At 38.7% G+C, this 17,666-nt stretch overlaps 2 protein-coding genes across 2 annotated transcripts in view; one reads left to right on the forward strand and one right to left on the reverse strand.

Annotated features, from left to right (window-relative positions):
* crip2 (cysteine-rich protein 2) overlaps nucleotides 1–17,666 on the forward strand; it is a 517,344-nt gene that overhangs the window by 31,530 nt on the left and 468,148 nt on the right. The window lies entirely within an intron of this gene.
* Nucleotides 11,777–16,702, reverse strand: nkx2.1 (NK2 homeobox 1). The gene is made up of 2 exons (XM_061063367.1): nucleotides 15,748–16,702; nucleotides 11,777–15,118 (listed from the first exon to the last, which is right to left on the reverse strand). Exons 1-2 carry the CDS (start codon nucleotides 16,112–16,114, stop codon nucleotides 14,442–14,444), a joined length of 1,044 nt encoding a protein of 347 aa, XP_060919350.1. The 5' UTR covers nucleotides 16,115–16,702; the 3' UTR covers nucleotides 11,777–14,441.

Here is a 17,666-nt window from a genome sequence, read left to right on the forward strand (position 1 = left end):
ATTACATCTCTTTGATTGTCTGTGAATCATGTTTTTTTTAGTCATTTCACATCTGACACATCACAAGACTGGTAAAATTGCAAAACTGGTGAGATAACAGTCAGCACCAGTGGGGACTGAAGAGAAGCTCATTGAAAGGCCCATTTGATAGCCTTCACTAGTTGTCATCAGAGGATGAAGCTGAGTGCTTACAAGCCTCGGTGGCTCAGAAGATAAGGTTCAAAGTTCACTTTTGACCTTAGAAAATGTTGAGAAACCCACTCAAATCCTTTCTTTCAGTAGCAAACCACAATATGGAAACAAGCAGAACAAGCAAAAGCTTTGCATTGCACAGCCATAGGTAGAAAAGTACAATTATTTATTATGATTGAGATTGTTGGTCTTTGTGTAAGCAGGCATTAAAAGACATGGATAGTGACCATCTGAAGGGGCATTGGGTCATATTTTAACAGTAGCATTTAGCCTCTTTCTTTCAATTTTTACATTTACTTTTGGGCTTTTTGCCTAAACTTATTAAGGCCAGTGGATAGAATAGGAAAGCTGGAGACAGAGAGAGTGGGGAATGACATGAGAGAAAGGAGCCGCAGGTCAGACTTGAACCTGGGCCTCCCACTTGGAGGACTAGCCTCTGTACACAACTCAACCGCTGGGCCATCAGTGCAGCCCTTTTTTTTTTTTAAATATCACGAGGTCTAAAAGAGAATTAAAGTCTCAAGGTTTCACAAAATCAACTTCAAATGGCATAAAATGTGTACTGTTTACAACGTGCACTGCTTTGATGTACTTTATATTATATAATAGAGATGACTTATGTGGTATTTGGGTTGCTCAACCTTTTTGACTACAGTTGTCAAATAATTGCAGTAAAAATGTGCAATATTCTCATAAATGATGCATTAATATAAAGATTTTGAGGTCAAGTAAATATTGAGACAAAATTCAGTGCTTCAGTATGAGTAGCTACTTTTTTCACAATCCAAAAAGGACTAGATATACGAACATCATGTAGGTGCAGGGTAATACAAAAATCACATCTTTTCCTGAAGAAGACCTCTGATTGATATGATGTGAATAAATACAAACTTTTTGAGCCATTTGAGGAAGTGCAGGCATATCTTCTTCTCTCTACTTCTTTACATCAGATTTATTTAGTTACTGGTGACATGTTGGTCCTTCTTGCCTGAAGAGAAATGAGTGAGTCAGGGTGCTGGTATCACTCAGCAGTCTTTGCCTGAGAGTCTGCATGATGATAGTCCTCTTATTATGACACCCTCAGTCAGATCTATGGAGACGCATCTGAAACATGGCTGTCATCCAGAGCACCGATATGCTGATTAAAACAGATTTTTTTTGTGATGGATGATGATGGCAAACAAAGAGAAAAGTGATGTTGTTGTTTGGGAGACCTTTTGGAAGTCCTTTTTGAGCAGCAGGCTTTTAGCAGAAACACTCAAATGTACAGTGTCAAATTAGAGTCAAACTCTTCTGGAGCACTTTGGGCTTCATGTTTTTATGTATGAAAGGTGCTAGATAAATAAAGCTAATTTGAGGTGAGTTGAGTTGAAAAGTAGACTACACAACTTAGTCAGAACTACAAAATGATCAGCATGAATATGTCCCTAATTAAAGGACATATTCTTTGATTATTAGATCATTTATCCTGATACTTTATTGTAAGCAGTATTTTAATGTGAATATAAGTTAGAAAATGTAGCATATGTTCTGAACTGATCACACGTTTTGTCTGGTAAAATTTGAACAAACTAATTAGTACATTTGGTTAAACTACTGTAACCCCTAACCCCTTATTAGTTTATTTACATACAGTTCAACTCTAAGCAGATTTTGGGTTGAAGAAATATTCATGTGTATCTAGTTATGGATGTTTCAAAGGAGTTCATTTCTTAAAATTTCAACAAAGTGCTCTTTAAAAAGACCTTTTTAAAGTAAAATTGACACACAAAAGTCATGAAAATGAACTTAAAACCACACCAAATTTGAGCATCCATACGTTTCGTCTCTGGTTCGTAGTGCATTGAAGCTAAATCCTTTTGAATATTAGTGCAGTGCATAAAGTAAAAAAAACCTAACTCTTGCAATGTGGATATGTTTAACTATTCAGTCAGTCCACAGACAGTCTGTCTCAGCTCACTCTGTAAATCTTTCCCCCTGCGGCCTTACAAATACATCTTGTTATATTAACCCCCCCCTCCTCATTTCATGACACCCTCCCTGCCCCCACCTTCAGCCGGCTGCACCTGTCACCTGCAGGCCTCTGCCTACATTCAGGATCAATTTACATAACCTCATTTAGCAGTTCACAAATCAGAGCCATTAAGAGCTGCTAACAGGAACCAAGGGTTCTAATTTAGCTTGCCTTTCACAGTGGGAAAATTGTTCAGTTCAGGCCTACAAATAAAGATTCAGGTCTTGGCTTTGATTGTTGATTGTGATGGTAAATGTACAGATGATTAGAGCAGATTTCCCCCCCTCTGTATTGATTTCCTGCCAAAACACAGCAGGCACTGGTCCTGCACTGGGAAACCACAGAAAGAGGTGAGCACACACAGAGTTTGTTAAAGACATTGGTATCGAGGAATTTAAGATAAATCTAATCTTAAAGCTGTTTTTTTATCAGGATAACATACTAAAAAATATAAAGACTAAGATGTCATGGTGACATTTTAATCATTTATCGTTTGGTTGATTATGTTTTACACTTAATATTAGCCAAGAGAAGGCACTTCATGTATCATAATTGATACATTTGAACACTTTGAAGAAATACTTTTCAGTTATTTCTTTTTTAGTTATTTGTGTTCATTAATTATTCAACTTTTATTTTATTGACAAGCTCCAAATAAAGACAATCAAGTCAAAAAAACGTTTTAGATTCTGTGCATAATTCAATATAATTATTTACAGTAACTTAACACTGTGTTATCTTTGATTTCTCTATGCACAGACAGTAACTGGCAGCCATACAATCATTTGAAGCATATTCTGGAGACTTTTATTTACATTTGTGTGGCACTGTGACAGCAGAAAAACCAATTCAGAGCACCGTGAATAGCTGAAGTCAAGAGCTGAAAAATTATTTTCAATCTGCATTCAATTTGGCAAAGATGGGGCTCATAGAATAAAGAGGCTGATTCAAATTCCCACTCGTTCACCACTAAACTTGGTGGTGCGGCATTGTGAGCATGTGCTTTTTAGGGGGCATTTTTGGGGGAGCATGTTTTAATTAATCAAACAAATCAGTGCTCTTCTCAATGCCGTTCCAGACGCATGTGTTTGCACTTCAGCCTGTAGGATGAGGAGGACGCTCGGCATGAGATGCATCCAGCCGCCTCCTACAGATTTTGTCTACCGCTGATACAAAATGTGATTGCATAACATCAGTCATCAGCAGGCAGATAAGAGCTGCAGGAACAGTAGGCCCATAGAGATGCCAAGGTTTATTATAAAGGGTACTCTCTCAAAGACCCAGACGCATGCATGGACTGTTTAAAAGCTTTGAGGGTCAAGTCGCACAAAAATGAAAATATTTATGCGGTGTGATTCAGTAAAGTGGCTCTGTCCAGCTCTGGTCCAGCTCAATTTTTTTTTTTTTTTTTTTTTTGTCGTTTCACTTGAGGATAATTTATTACAAGTGTGCAGAGCAGGTCGATGTGGGGGCTGGGATTTAGCAGAATGGTGCTTGAAAATGCTATAGCAACCAACAAGAGGTTGTGGGCCTTTGGTGAAAGCAACTCTGATTGTGTAAAACAGGAGATAAGATAGCATACTGATCATGATGGTGGAACATGACATTTTAACACAACTCTCAACAGAGTCATGGGCTATTGTTTTGCTGAATAATTTATTCTGCTTTTTCAAGTTTAACAATACTAAACCGGAACTGTGTAGGCCTATGTATTAAACAGAGTTATAATACTTGGAATAAAACATCAATAACCCAACAGACAAAAAGACTCAACGGAAAGTGAATTTGGACATACAAATCTGCAACATTTAAAGCAGTAAAACAAAGCAAATGAGACGGGCCATCTTCTCATCTCAGAGGTCTTATCTGGCACATCTTCAATATACAGTTAGACTAGCAAAGTCTATCTATTGCAAGTGGAGCTTTTTCTATAGGCTATAATCCAGAAAAATCAGTCCTGTTTTTTTATTTTTAAAGAATTTGAACCCTTGAACACAAGGCTGACTATTGCGACAACTGCCTTTAATGATTAGATTTTTTTGTACATGATATTAGATTTTTTTTGTTCATGCTGTTTTGTACCTATATACAGCCGTTTAAACAGATTAACCACTTTGCTTTCACTTGCTTTCCTCCAAAAAAAGTCCCAAACTGAGAGATTAGATGTTTTATAAAGTGGATTTGGACTTCAGCCAGTGTCTTGTCCATCACTTCTATGAAAACAAAAAAAAAAGCACAAGAAGGGAGACAACTGTTGTTGTTGTGTGGCCTAGACGAATTAGTCTACTTTTAATGAACATGTAATTAATGGAAATAGACTCGACGGTTTCAAAGCAAACAACGATTCTAATTGATTTGCATTTCCCTTTTTCCCGATTCTCTTTGTCTGGCGTCTCTATTGATTACCCGCTCTGTGTGTATCGCTCCGCATGTGTTTGCCTTCATTAACAGATAACGGGTTCCTGACTACTCCCATCCCCGGGTTTAATGTTGCTTAATGTCTACTTTGTTCCCGTGTCATGTCGGAGGGCAGCGGGGATAATGAGAGAGTGGGTGGGCCGCGGTAAAGGCAATGGTGGGGATCAGTGAAGAGGTTAGAAAAGCAGAACCTTTCGCCGCAGCATGTGGCCGAATGAGTCTGATTCACTTTCACTTACGCTGCTGTTTTCTGCTAAACTGCCATTTTAGGTACCAACACCTGACTCCTTTTTACTGAGCTGCCTGTCAGGCTGACATCCCTGACGTGTTGACGCTTAAAACAAGTGCACATTTAGGTTAACCACTTGGTTTTGATGCTAAAACTGCATAAAAGTGCAGCATATTGTGAGGTATTATGTTCCAACCCCCTATTCCGTCCATTTAGCCTGTAAATTGACCACATAAGACACCACATCCTACAGAGCAATTCGGCAACCGGAATACAGTAACAATTGGCCCTAAAAAGAGAACTAAAGCGTTGTGCACAGAATTGCATGTTAGCTAATTGTTAATTTAAGCGGCTCGCGGTGGCTAATTATGTCGGCACAGCCAAGCCATTTGCATGATGGACCAGCCACCTGCCTGAAGGCGCTGCCAGGGCAAACTATGTAATTACCGAACAGCAGTGGGGCAATTTTTGACTGTCGCCCCTTTGTGTCACATGAATTCCTCGTAATGACATATTTCATTAGAGGGGCAAATATCACCCCTCCCTCCGAGAAGCAGAATTAAACGAGCGGGTCTCAACAGGTCCTAATATAGACTAGCCTACAGGACCTATTTACATCCACCACCTCCACCCTGTGTTTGTGTTAACCCTAGGTTATGTTGAGTTAAATGCACGAGCTGCCTTTTCTCAGCTCGGTCATAGCCTATGTTTGGCTCGGGTTAAAAATTGGACCGGGTCTTTTCTGGGAGTGATTGCAGCCTGAACTCATTACGCTGTCAAATGTCTTCCCTTTGAGAAGCTGATTGCTTATTGTAACAACATTCAAGGAATTTTTTTTCAGGCTGTGAAGAGACAAATCCCACTATTCACCCAAATTAAATAATGGACTGACTAGGAAGACCTAGCTATATGGTTCAGGATGGTTTCCTCAAGGCTTCCAAGTCGAGCATATTGTCCTAACTTTTATTTCTTATTTTTAACAATGAAATCAAATGTTTAGAATAAGCCCATAGCTGCAGGTGTTTTTCTCCTCATCTCAAATAGCCCAACGTGCTATTACTTTATACTTTATTTCAGACCCATAGGTCCATATCGTTATAAAAAAGCACAGATATATAAATACAGGACATTAACAAAGGGATATCATCACTACATGTGATTACAATACAAAGATACATTTACACCAGTGTTTCCAGAAACAAGAGGAGTACCTTGTGTCTTTAAGTCTGGGCTATTGAAAGCCAACAGTGCTCAACGACTAAAGGAAAAACATATAGCCTATACAGGCCTAAATATAAAACTTTTTTTTTAGCTACTGGCCTATTAGAATGCGCCCTTTAACAATTAGACACCTGTCTATTTTATAAGTAGGCTAAAACAGAATTTGTGTAAAGAAATAGACCTTTAAAGTCCTGCATTCTGATTTTTACCTCAGAAAAGTAACAGAATAGGTCACAAAAGGCTCCTTTAAGGCTACTTCAAGTTGTCCTTTCAAGATCAAGACATATTTGTTTAATGTTGTAGTTGGACAAGGTGCAGCTCATCGTATTCACTTCATTGGATAATTAGGCAACATGCCTATAATAGGTGACGTTTTTTAACACATGTTCTTAAAAATAATTCAAAGTTACACATATTTGCTGGCAAATACAAGATCTCCCTCTTAAATTTGTTGGGGTGGAAATAGAAAGAAGCAAAGTTAACAAAAAAGACTCAAAGCATTAAGCACATTACTTCAGTATATACATCTAGAGTTACTCTCCACTACTTTTTTCTCTCCCTACATTTTAATGTCAAACTGGTCAAGGCCTTTAACACTAAAGAAAAAGTAGGTATTTGTATCTTTTAGACCTGAAGTGCATGTTTATGGTATGCAGATATGTTTTAATTAAATGACGGCCATGTGAAAGGACTAACCTTGGACTTTTGAACCTTCATTAATTGGAGAAGTTTTTCCTGCAGGCCCAGCAGCAGGACCGGGTCTGTGTGGAGGGTTTGGTGTTAACGGGGTTAGTGATGGCTCGTTAGTTTCTAAAGGACTCCTGCTGCTACTGTACACAGACATGACGACTCTGCTTTAGTCCGGTCTCCTTTAATTGGTCTGTTTAACTGGAGTACGCGCAAGCAGACACGCGCGCATTCAGGCACTCAAGATCTCAAACACACACACAGTGCATTTTGAATTTTCCATCTTTGTGAGGACTTTCCATTAAGTCAGGTTTAACCTGCCCACCAAAATATCCGACGTTTCCAAACTCTTATCCACATTTGTATTTAAATGATTATAAATCCAAAACGTCCACAATTAAAAGAAAGAAAGATAAAAATCCAACAGTTCAGATGTGCACATAACATTCACTAAAATCTTGAATCAGTCGAAATACAAGCAGCTCATTCAATGAGAGAAGGAAGGACTCATCAGTAAACCTAAATCTTTAACATTTGCGGGTTATTCAACATATAAAAACAATAGACAATGTCTGTTTAAATGTGTACAGTAGGCTACTGCTTGTGTTTGGGCTTAAAATATGCATGAATTTGTAACTTGGAAGTGAAAGGCCTTTTGTTGTTTTGGTAGGGGATACTATCTCTGTACCCATTTAAGTTTTTATGGTGATATGGTGGTCCATTGTCATGTTTTCTGCAAAAAATGTGATTGTGGTTGTTGATATTTAACTTCACTTCCTTTTGTATATCCGCATTATGCACGGGTCAGATTCAAGGTACTGCTGCTATCAGGTTATGATATTTTATTTATGCATCAGAGGTTTTCTTTGGGCTCTTCTTCATAAAGTTGTATGATAAAGTTGTATTGACAACTTTGTTAAAGAAAATCAGAATCTCTGACTTTCTTGGATGTCAAGCTAACTTTATGAAGCATAATTCTTCAAAATCTGAATCGTGGCAAAGATAGTTTACAAACACAATGCATGGTCCAGTCTTCTTGTTTAAGTAACCATATAATGGTTTCTGATTCTATAATTCTATAACAACTTAAGTTTAACCAAACTAGGCCAGCATTGCACCATTGCACAATCCAGTAATACCAACAAGAAACCTTAAATTACCACTTAATCCTAATTGAACATTTTGAGACTGGGTTATTTAAGGACAGAAGTAAAACAACAAGAAGTACAACAACAGCAACAAATGAATGATGAAACTGTTAGTACTCCTATTAGCTCAGTTGGACACAACCAGGGAAATAATTAATTAGTTCAGAGTATAAGAGAGCCAATCCACTAAAATGATTTTGAGTATAAATGCCAGCATTTTTCACAAAGTGCAGATATGATTTAATTGATGTATTATAATATACTTCCTTTTAGGCAATGCCATCATCATTTCACAAATGTGAAATCACCTCAGTTAGGTTTAATGTTAAAGTTGGCACAAATATATTTTGCTTTTGTATTATAACTGATTTGTTGGTTTGTGTTCCTTTTTCATGTAGTCTGAATCCCTGATCTGACCCTGTCCTCAATATTACCAAAAATGTTAATTGTAAGATTGTGAAGGTGAGTGCAAGGTATTGAATGGGCCATACTCCATTTCTATAAGTAATTATGCATACAAAATTATCTTCCAGTACATGATTTTGACAATTGGATGTCAAGTGTAAGAGATGTATTTTTCCTCAGTTTCTTTAGAAACCAAAATATTTTGGAAACTAACAGTGGCACAATGAGGACGCCCTAAACACACACGCATCATTTAATTTGTCTGAAAACAGAGTTAAATAAAATTAATTGATGCATGTCCGTTTAGGGTTTCTGTAAAACAGTCCTCTTCATCTCCATATTTCCACACAGCTCTGTATCATACTGTGTTGCTGGGCCATGCCCACTTGAAATTTTATAAGTTTGATTTGAATTTCTCCCCTTAATAGACACACTTGGTATTTTCAGTTTTGCTCGGAAAAATATCCCACATTAAATTTTAAGGAACTCGCTAACCAAAGATTAAACCTTATCTTATGTTCTATGCAGATGATACTCTCCTAAACAACTGTATCTTTAACTTATTTACATTCTTGTTTTTTTCTGTCTTGCTCAGGAAAATTCCCCATGGTTGAATCTTAAGAAACTCTCAAATGTCAGTTTCACCGTAACTAATTTTCTATGCAGATGATACCCTCCTCAATAAGTGATTCTTTAATGGCTTCATCCTTACAGATCTTAAATTGAACTTTCTGATCTCTAAAACTCTAAAAGCAGAAGGAACTACAGCTACGAGCTCTGTCTAGCTAAGTCAATTTGTCTCACCAAACAGTGTGGTGAAAACATACCTATATCTTATGTACAACTCACTTTATTTGTGAATAATTCAGAACCATCTTTACTGTTTTACATTCTGCAGAGACAGATTTATTAATGTACTAATCTTTTTTTTTTACCATGCTGGCAAAATTATTCTGATTGTACTGCCATAACAATAAGGGTTACCTGCTTTCTCCTGTTCTACTCACAAAAAGAAAAAAAAAATAGGCTGTTTTAAATGTGCTATATGTTAAAAATTCAAAGCCATTAAATGTTACATTATGTAATACCAACTTATGCATATACAATCAAAGAATATTGTCACATTGATACAAAAGTGGCATTAACTTATGTATCGATTTCGAAATAATTAAATTTTCCAGTTGTATTGAAATATTTTCTACATTTCAATACAAAATTACTTTCAGGTAATGCTGATATACTATACCCATATTTTTCTTAGAACTTAGTGTATTTTGCATGTTGATTGATTTATCTTTGTGTTTTCATGGTATTGAAGTTTTTGGGTTTTTCCAGCAACATTTGATGTTTCATGAGCTCAGGTCACCACACATATACAAGCAGGTATGTTGTTACCAAAGAAAATAAAACTTTTGGGGGGATTTTGTAATATTCTTTTGAACATCATTTTCTCAACATGGAGTTTGAAAGGTAAAATCCCAGCAGCAGTCAGTCTCCTGAAGTGTCCTTTAGCAAGACGTTTAAATCCTGCTATCCAGAATCATTATAAGGCCTGTCATGTCAAACTGATTAAAAAAAAAAAACATATACAAGTTTTCTGGCTTTTTTGTGTGCGTGAAGGGGATGAAGTCCATTGTTAAGTATTGAATTGAGAAATCTAGAAATGTGATTCTTTTTTCTCTGCCCGGTATAGTGTTGTTAAAATGACGATAAATTGCTGCCCTCCCAGAGACATTTTCTTGAAAAGAAACAAAGCCAAATGAACACCGAAGACGTATAAAATGCGCTTTGTTCATCAGAGGAAAGGAGAGAGAAAAGGCTCCACTCAGCGAGCTCTGAATGCTGCATTTCATGCCTGCAACAATTATGCTGAAAGGTCAAGTATTACAGCATCTTGTGCTCCGCTTTGCATGCAAAGTATTTCAGTTCACAAATGACCCTCGTTTGCGCTCTTTGAACCATGCCTTGAAGAAGCAGATAAACGTAGGACAATTAAAGATTTTTGCTGCTAGCTGACAATAACATTTACCAAAGGGGGTGATTGCGGTTGCTGTGTAATTGTCCTATTTGTAATGCACGTGAATGCTCAGGCCTTCAGCAGTGAAATGTTTAGGAACTTAAGGAAGAGCGGTGAGACAGGCTTTGCTTTAGAAGAAGAGAAAGTGTTTGTTTTTTCGCTTTGGTCTCTTAGCCAGGTCATTTTTAAACTGCCTTTCAAGTGTCTTTACAGTTTCTTGGTTGGAAACTTGTGATGTAAACTTTTGAAAGTTTCATTTTGACAATTGCTTCCGAACACATTATGATCAACTTTTGTGGAAATTGTTTATATTTGTGCTGATTTCTGTCTATTTCAGGACCGTGGACAGCACCACGTGCGCCTCGTATGTCCTGAGCATTTTTAAAACTAACCTTATACCCCACTGCTTATATTCTTTTGTTTGTTTTGATTTGGTTTGCTGTTGTCAACTAAATGGAATAAATGATAACTTGAAACAGAGAAGCAGTTTGTGTTTTTGTCTATTGGCATACTACTTCGACATCGAACTATTTCTTTAATGATTTTATTACGGATGCACCTAGTTCAAAGATTGACAGTTTATATAAAATATTGGTTCTGTTATGTCAGTGCGCCGTTAAAAATATTCACAATAACCATGCAATGTTAGCCTATTCACTCAGGCAAGACATTAATTTAAACCCCGCAGTAGCCTTTATTCATTTCATTTATTAAAAACATCGAGGCTTAAGTGCAGTATAAATGTTGACATAGGCTACAAGTTAAAACGATTTCCCTTAAATGTGAAAAACGCACCGGCTATTAACCAATTTACAGTTAGTTAAAAAAAAAAGAAAAGGAAAACGACTTACTCGTTTAGCCTATATTGTCGAAGACGGAGACATACAGATCGCAGAATCTCTTAATTAAAATACAATTAATTTTTTTTAAACGATATGATTTCTTCTACAATAAAGGAGAGCATTCCATTGGTGCATAAAATATGCATTTCTGAATGCCACATATCACCCCAAATTGAAAGTGAAGCTAAACAGGTGAATAAAATTCAACAGCAAGTCACTAACTCAAATATGATTACCTTGAGATTAGGGACTAATTGCTTGGGGTTCATGGGGACCAGCCCACCATAAAGCCGGGAGGACTTGGGGAGTTGCTCTGTGAATTTCTACAAAAGAAAGCGATGAGAGCACACACGCTTCCAACAAGTCATTCTCAACAGCTACAAGCTGCACACAAAGACCACACACCGCGCCAAAGATATGGTAATGTAATCCCAAAGTTCTCACTTCTCCGCCGAACAAAACCAGCTCTGCAAAATACCTAATAGAAGATAGTTTGTGATGCTGGTGAGATTTCACTTTAAAGTCTCCAAAAGGACTTTTCTGGTGGGCTGCCTGGTGGCCTAACACTGCGCTTAAAGGGAGGCCTGGGGGGATTAGAGACAAGGTGAATATAGCTTCACATTTTTGTAGGTTATGTGTGCGCTCAAAATACTTTTAATGAATATGAATATGAGTGTATTCTGAAAATCGTCAATCAGGAATTATTTGCTGATGCAGACACGTAGGCTAAGCTATATTAGCCACGAGCCAAAAGGTGCTGCTGAGTCCAAGTCAAAGTCGCCAACCTAACATTAGAGGGTTTTTTTCCCAAAAAGAAACACATGGGCATTTTTTCAGAGTTGCATTGACATTACAAAACGTATAGAAGACCAGATAACGCATGAGGTCAAATTTAATTGGCAGAAAAAAATGCAGCCTTCTTAATGTAAATGCCAGACAGTCGATACAATGAGCAAGGAGCCCTCTGTGTACTTCAGTGATCCAGTGTTAAATCGGCAATTACAGTTCATACAGAAGTCAAACCAAGCCTGGTTAAGCTGATGCAGTGGTGTTTGAGCGATCATTGACAGAACATTTGGACTGTTAACACAATAAATCTGTTTAATTTGTTCATTAAAATGCTGACATAGGCGATTTGTAACATCAATGGTTGGCTTTTGGATGAATTGTTAGACAATGACATAACCGCTTATTTCCCAGCATGAACCGAAGATAAACGCCTAACATCCCAGTGATGCTGGGGAAATGTGCACTAAATAAGAGCAGGTGGAAAGCCATATCGCCACAGACAGCTCATACAATTACAAAAGTGGCTCAGGTAGGCCTATACAAATTACAGGAAAAATAATCTCATAACAACATATAACTATCCAAGAATCTTTCTCTGTGTGAAAAATATGCACATGAATCCATTGTTAAATTACGCGAGGTTGCCTATCTTAGCAGCGTTTTATTCAGGCCAAATAGCCTAAAGATTTCTAGCCTATGAGACTTTCTAATGTAAAAAAAAAAAAAAAAAAACAGTCTATGAAAAAAATATTTATGATGCAATTAAAACGTCACATAAGTTCAGTCAATATTAATTGAAGCCTATATTCCTATGGTCCAAAAGAGTTAATTAATGAGTCTTTAGCTAAAGGGACAGATTGAAAGAAATATAAGCCGTAAACGGAAATCACCTGTCGTTCCATACGTCGCTTAGCAACCACTGTTTGCCATTAATACTAAAAGCGGCGCTATTAGTTGGCGGGAGAATAGTCTCTAATGGTTAGTATAGCTTTTATTTACAAGGCATAACATTGACGAGAAATTAATGAATAATAGTTTGTTTTTGTTATCGTTTAAAATTAGGCTACATGTCGGACAATCAAACAGCCTCGCGGAATAGGCTACAGCTGAATGTTAAATAGAAATGTTTGTGCAATGACACTGGCGGTGGTTTGTTCTTGACACCACGCACAAACAGCCTTTCGCCGTTTCCTTTCACTTCTTGATTGATTATTGATAAAGCAGCCGATAGCCGCGCGTCCACAGGTGGCCTCGTCAGTTCGGCTATTTGAGAAGAAAAACACGACGGTGTTTGGTCAGGGATTTCTTCGATAAGCTTTTCTTTGCAAAGCGTTTGTGTTTGATGTTTGGAGCAGAAAGACCTCACCTTTCTGACTCACATGACACACACACACACACACACACACACACACACACGGAGAAAGAGAAAAGAACAAACTGCAGAAAAAGGCTTAGTTTAGCCTTCTCTGACCTTTAACGATAAGCCAGAATGCTGTGTGATTTATCACTGAATGAAACAGCAATAAAAGTTGGTCGAATAGGCTATTATATTTTTTCTTTTCAAATATGCTATTAGAGCCAAAGCATTGACGTTTTTAATTAGGTGAGTTGGCAAAAATGTATCTGATTTGGCTTGTTATTGGTTTTTTTATCAAGCAAGTTTTTATGTCCCTCAATGTGAAAAAACGTAAGCCTAGAATACGAGAAAATAGGCCAGTAATAGCCTAATAATAATAATAACAATAATAATAATAATAATAATAATGATGATAATAATAATAATAATGATGATGATGATGATGTTTTGATGTCAATCATACTTTATATTTCCGGAATTAAACTCGGCATATTTTGAAATATTTCACAGAAAACTTTACTGTCTTGTTTCCATAATTTATTAATAGGACTGTTTTGTAGTAAGTCAAATATCTATATAAGTTACAAAGAAATAAAACGTACAAATACCAATAAAACGACAACAAACCGGCAAATAGCGTCAAAAACTTTGTACAACAAATAGCTAAAATTCAAACCTTTTACAGAAATATACAAGCTAGATCTACGGCTTACATTAAATTCTATTATAAATCAGAGTCAGGTGGTGTTTGTGTGCGTTGTGAGGGAGGGGGTGTCACAGCACCCATAGGCTGCAGCAGAAATGTATATGCCTTCACTTTTCGCCTTCGGCCTATATGACTGCTGATTCTTCTTTTGTATCAATATAATTTACATAAATAAATCCAAAATCTCTCACATCCGCAGTTTCTGGTCAAAAATGTTTTTTTCTCTTCCCTTCCATATTAGTCAAGCTTCCTCCAAAAAGGGGAAAATTCAAACAGTGATGCACCGATTTCACTCGGCTTTTGTTCAGACGCACATATACAGAGAAAAGTTTTCGAGTCTTGCAAGAAGAAAAAAAAAAGTATTTTTTTCTTTTTTAAATAGAAGAATTGGTTGAAAAGAAAGCTGGCGCTTCTTGTCACCACGTCCTGCCGTATAACAGAGCTGAACACTGTAAGGCCGAGCCGTACTCTGCGCCGGGGGAATTGAGGTGAGACAGACCGGCCACCTGGCTCTGCAGGGACGGGGGACTGGAGGAGTGCGGGGCCAGGTCCGGAGAGTGACCTGTGCTTCCCACCTGCTGGCTCTGATGCTGCACGAGCCCGGGCGCGTTGTTGGACATGATCATGACGTTGGCCGCTTGCTGGTGGTGACTCTGTGCGGAGGAGGTGGGCGTGTGGCCGCTACCCTGGCAAGGCTTTCCGTCCTTAACGAGCACCGGCACGGCCACCCTCCGCGGGGACTGCTGCTGCTGCTGCGCGCACGAGCCGCTCTCCTGCTGCATCTGCTGCTGGGACACTTTGTCTTTGGCCTGCCGTTTCATTTTGTACCGGTGATTCTGAAACCAGATCTTTACCTGGGTTGGGGTGAGGTGGATCATACTCGCCAGGTGCTCCCTCTCCGGAGCAGACAGGTATTTCTGCTGCTTGAAGCGTCGCTCAAGCTCGTATACCTGCGCCTGGGAGAACAACACGCGCCTTTTTCTCCTCGGGGTGCTGGACAGGGAGCCCATGCCTTTGCCGACGTCTGCCAGGGAGCTGAGGCTGCCCATGCTGCCCATGTTCATGCCCGAGGATGAGCCCATAAAGCGAGAAACTGAGGGGGAAAAAAAGATTCAATTAATGCCATGTAATCACTGATTTTACGCACTAAATGGTCAAATTACGCAAAAATAAATCTTCCACTATGAAATTGTATTTAACGAGACAGAACGAGTTTTATTTGGAATTATAATGGAATTAAACTTTACAATCATTTATTCCATCCCTGATTTTGCTTTAAAAAATGATACCTAACATGATGATGTGGCTAAGATAGAATAGGTCTTAAATGCTACGCCATAAAACGAGCATATTTATATGTTGCAACCCATGAATTATCTATTAAATATATGGGAAATCAATGGAAAAAACATTCAGAGCTAACATCAAGTTATCACTGGATTTTTATGATAATATGATCAACTTTAAAATATCTCAAATAAAAGCACAGAGCTGGAGGGAATTTCACGATTGTCTATATTTTTTCTCTAGCTAAAAATGCATTTCAAACAATAGCAAAAATCTAAATTAGTGAGGTTCGTCGAGTTCCTACTTTATTGCACAAAAACTCACAGGTGACACAAACAACGCAAAAGCACGAGCATCCACATAAAACTGCCTATCAGCGTTCATCCACCCGTGTGAAGCCATATCTGAAGTTGTGAACAGGTGCAGGATACTCACTGGTGGAGAAGCGCGGGTCCGGGTTGGCTCCGTACCAGCCGGTGGCCGTGGTGCTGCCTCTCATGCCGTCCTGGTAAGACGGCAGGTCGCCCATGTTTCCCAGGTTGCCATTACAGTAGCCTCCCATAGCCGTGTGTGACAGCTGGGAGACACCTGCAGCCGTCATATGGTACGCCGCAGACACAGTCCCGTTATGGCCCATGTGGTGCTGCTGCATCGCCGCCTGAGAGACCTGCGGCTGCCGGTACGAAGTGAGAGGTGCCCCCAAGTTGTTATTCTCCATACTTACTTTCTTATAGCTCTCCTCGAGGGGACTCAAGATATCGGAAACAGAAAAAGGAGTCGTATGCTTAGGGCTCATCGACATTGTTCTGGGACTGGAGAGGGAGAAATTAGAAGGCAAGGCAATCTCTCCTTCTCTTTTTTTTCTGGCCAAAGCCCCTCTGGTTCCTGTTGTCTCAACGTCGATCCTGGTTGATGAACACGTAAGGAGAGCCGCCTCAAGTCCGCCTTAATTGGATTGAGTGGGAGCTGGGTGCTGGCTTGGGTTTGTTTTAGCTGGGTGCCAGGTTTAAGGCTACCATCAGAGGCGGGGCATCCGCAACAATACCAAACAGCTCGAGCCTCCTTTCGCTGCGCGTAATTTCACTTCCAAGACATGTGCTCCCCTCCCACTAACAATAACATAAGCGCTGTACATGATGAGCAGAAATGTGCGTCCCGGCTGGCTGCTCGCGCTGTCCGGGGGCTCGCGCTGCAGCTGTTGTTGCCTGTCTGTGATAAACACACTGCTGCACCTTGGGACTGCACTGACCACAATGCACTTTATTAACTGTAGTGATGTTTACGAGGGCCTCTTGATGAAAGGAGGCCTATATGGACTTGAGAGTTGGAGAAGCACTCCTCGGTTGAACTCCTGACTTTTAATGGCCACGAGAGGCCTGCAGTGATTGCAGGATTGTTTGTGTTATGCCTTATCGTACTCACACATGCAAAAGTGCACTTGCGGGGAGGGGAATTGACTGATACTGATAAGTAAATAAATACAGATCCGCGCGTTAAGTGGCTGCGTAAATCATTAACCCCCTCGTTCTTTTCTTTTTATTCCTTTTGATATCATTGGACGCAAGCAGCGTGTTACCTAAATTCACATGCACACACTCTTCTTAAAAAGAAACACACACACACACACACAAATAAACAGAAAATAGAGTGTGGAACAGGAGAGGCTCTCGTGTGAAGTTAACGGCATTCAAGTACTCTCCTGCAACACAACGCCAGGTAGCCCTCACTCAACAGCGTCTTGGCTTAATGCTCAAGGAGCCACAACAGTTTAACTCAATCATATCTCATTGCTGAAATTCTACTCAGGAGCCATAAAAAAGATTTTAGGTTCCAGCCAGCCAGCTTTGAAGTCAAGAAATGGTCTGTGCCTCTGTACGTATCAGAGTCCACTTTTACGCACGGATTTAAGGGGACTGAAGGGGACTCCGTTTTTAACACACAAAGATACGAATTTCATTTAATGTTTTCCTTTTTACAGTAAACAGGAAAATACTCTGTTATGGTCAGATTTCTGTTTTGTTTTTCTCTTTCATTTTCATTATTATTAGAATTATTATTAGTCGTATTATTATCTGTTGCTTAGTAACATTTGTATTATTAAAGGCTATGTTGTAATTTATGTTTCTGAATATTGATAAACTGAAAGAACATTACTCTGTGTTTTTACTAATATTTTCATATAAATTAAAAGTATCCAGCGCACGTCATAATTCGGCTACTAGTCAATCCTTCCCCATACATTCGTAATACAAAGTTATTGACCAACAACTTGAAAAATAAGCAGTGAATACCTGAGTCATTTAAATACAATAACTTCTAACTTACACAATGTGTGGATGTCAGGCTCATACCGA

This window comes from Labrus mixtus, chromosome 18 (genome assembly GCF_963584025.1).
Source record: "Labrus mixtus chromosome 18, fLabMix1.1, whole genome shotgun sequence".
Classification (NCBI taxonomy): Eukaryota; Metazoa; Chordata; class Actinopteri; order Labriformes; family Labridae; genus Labrus; species Labrus mixtus.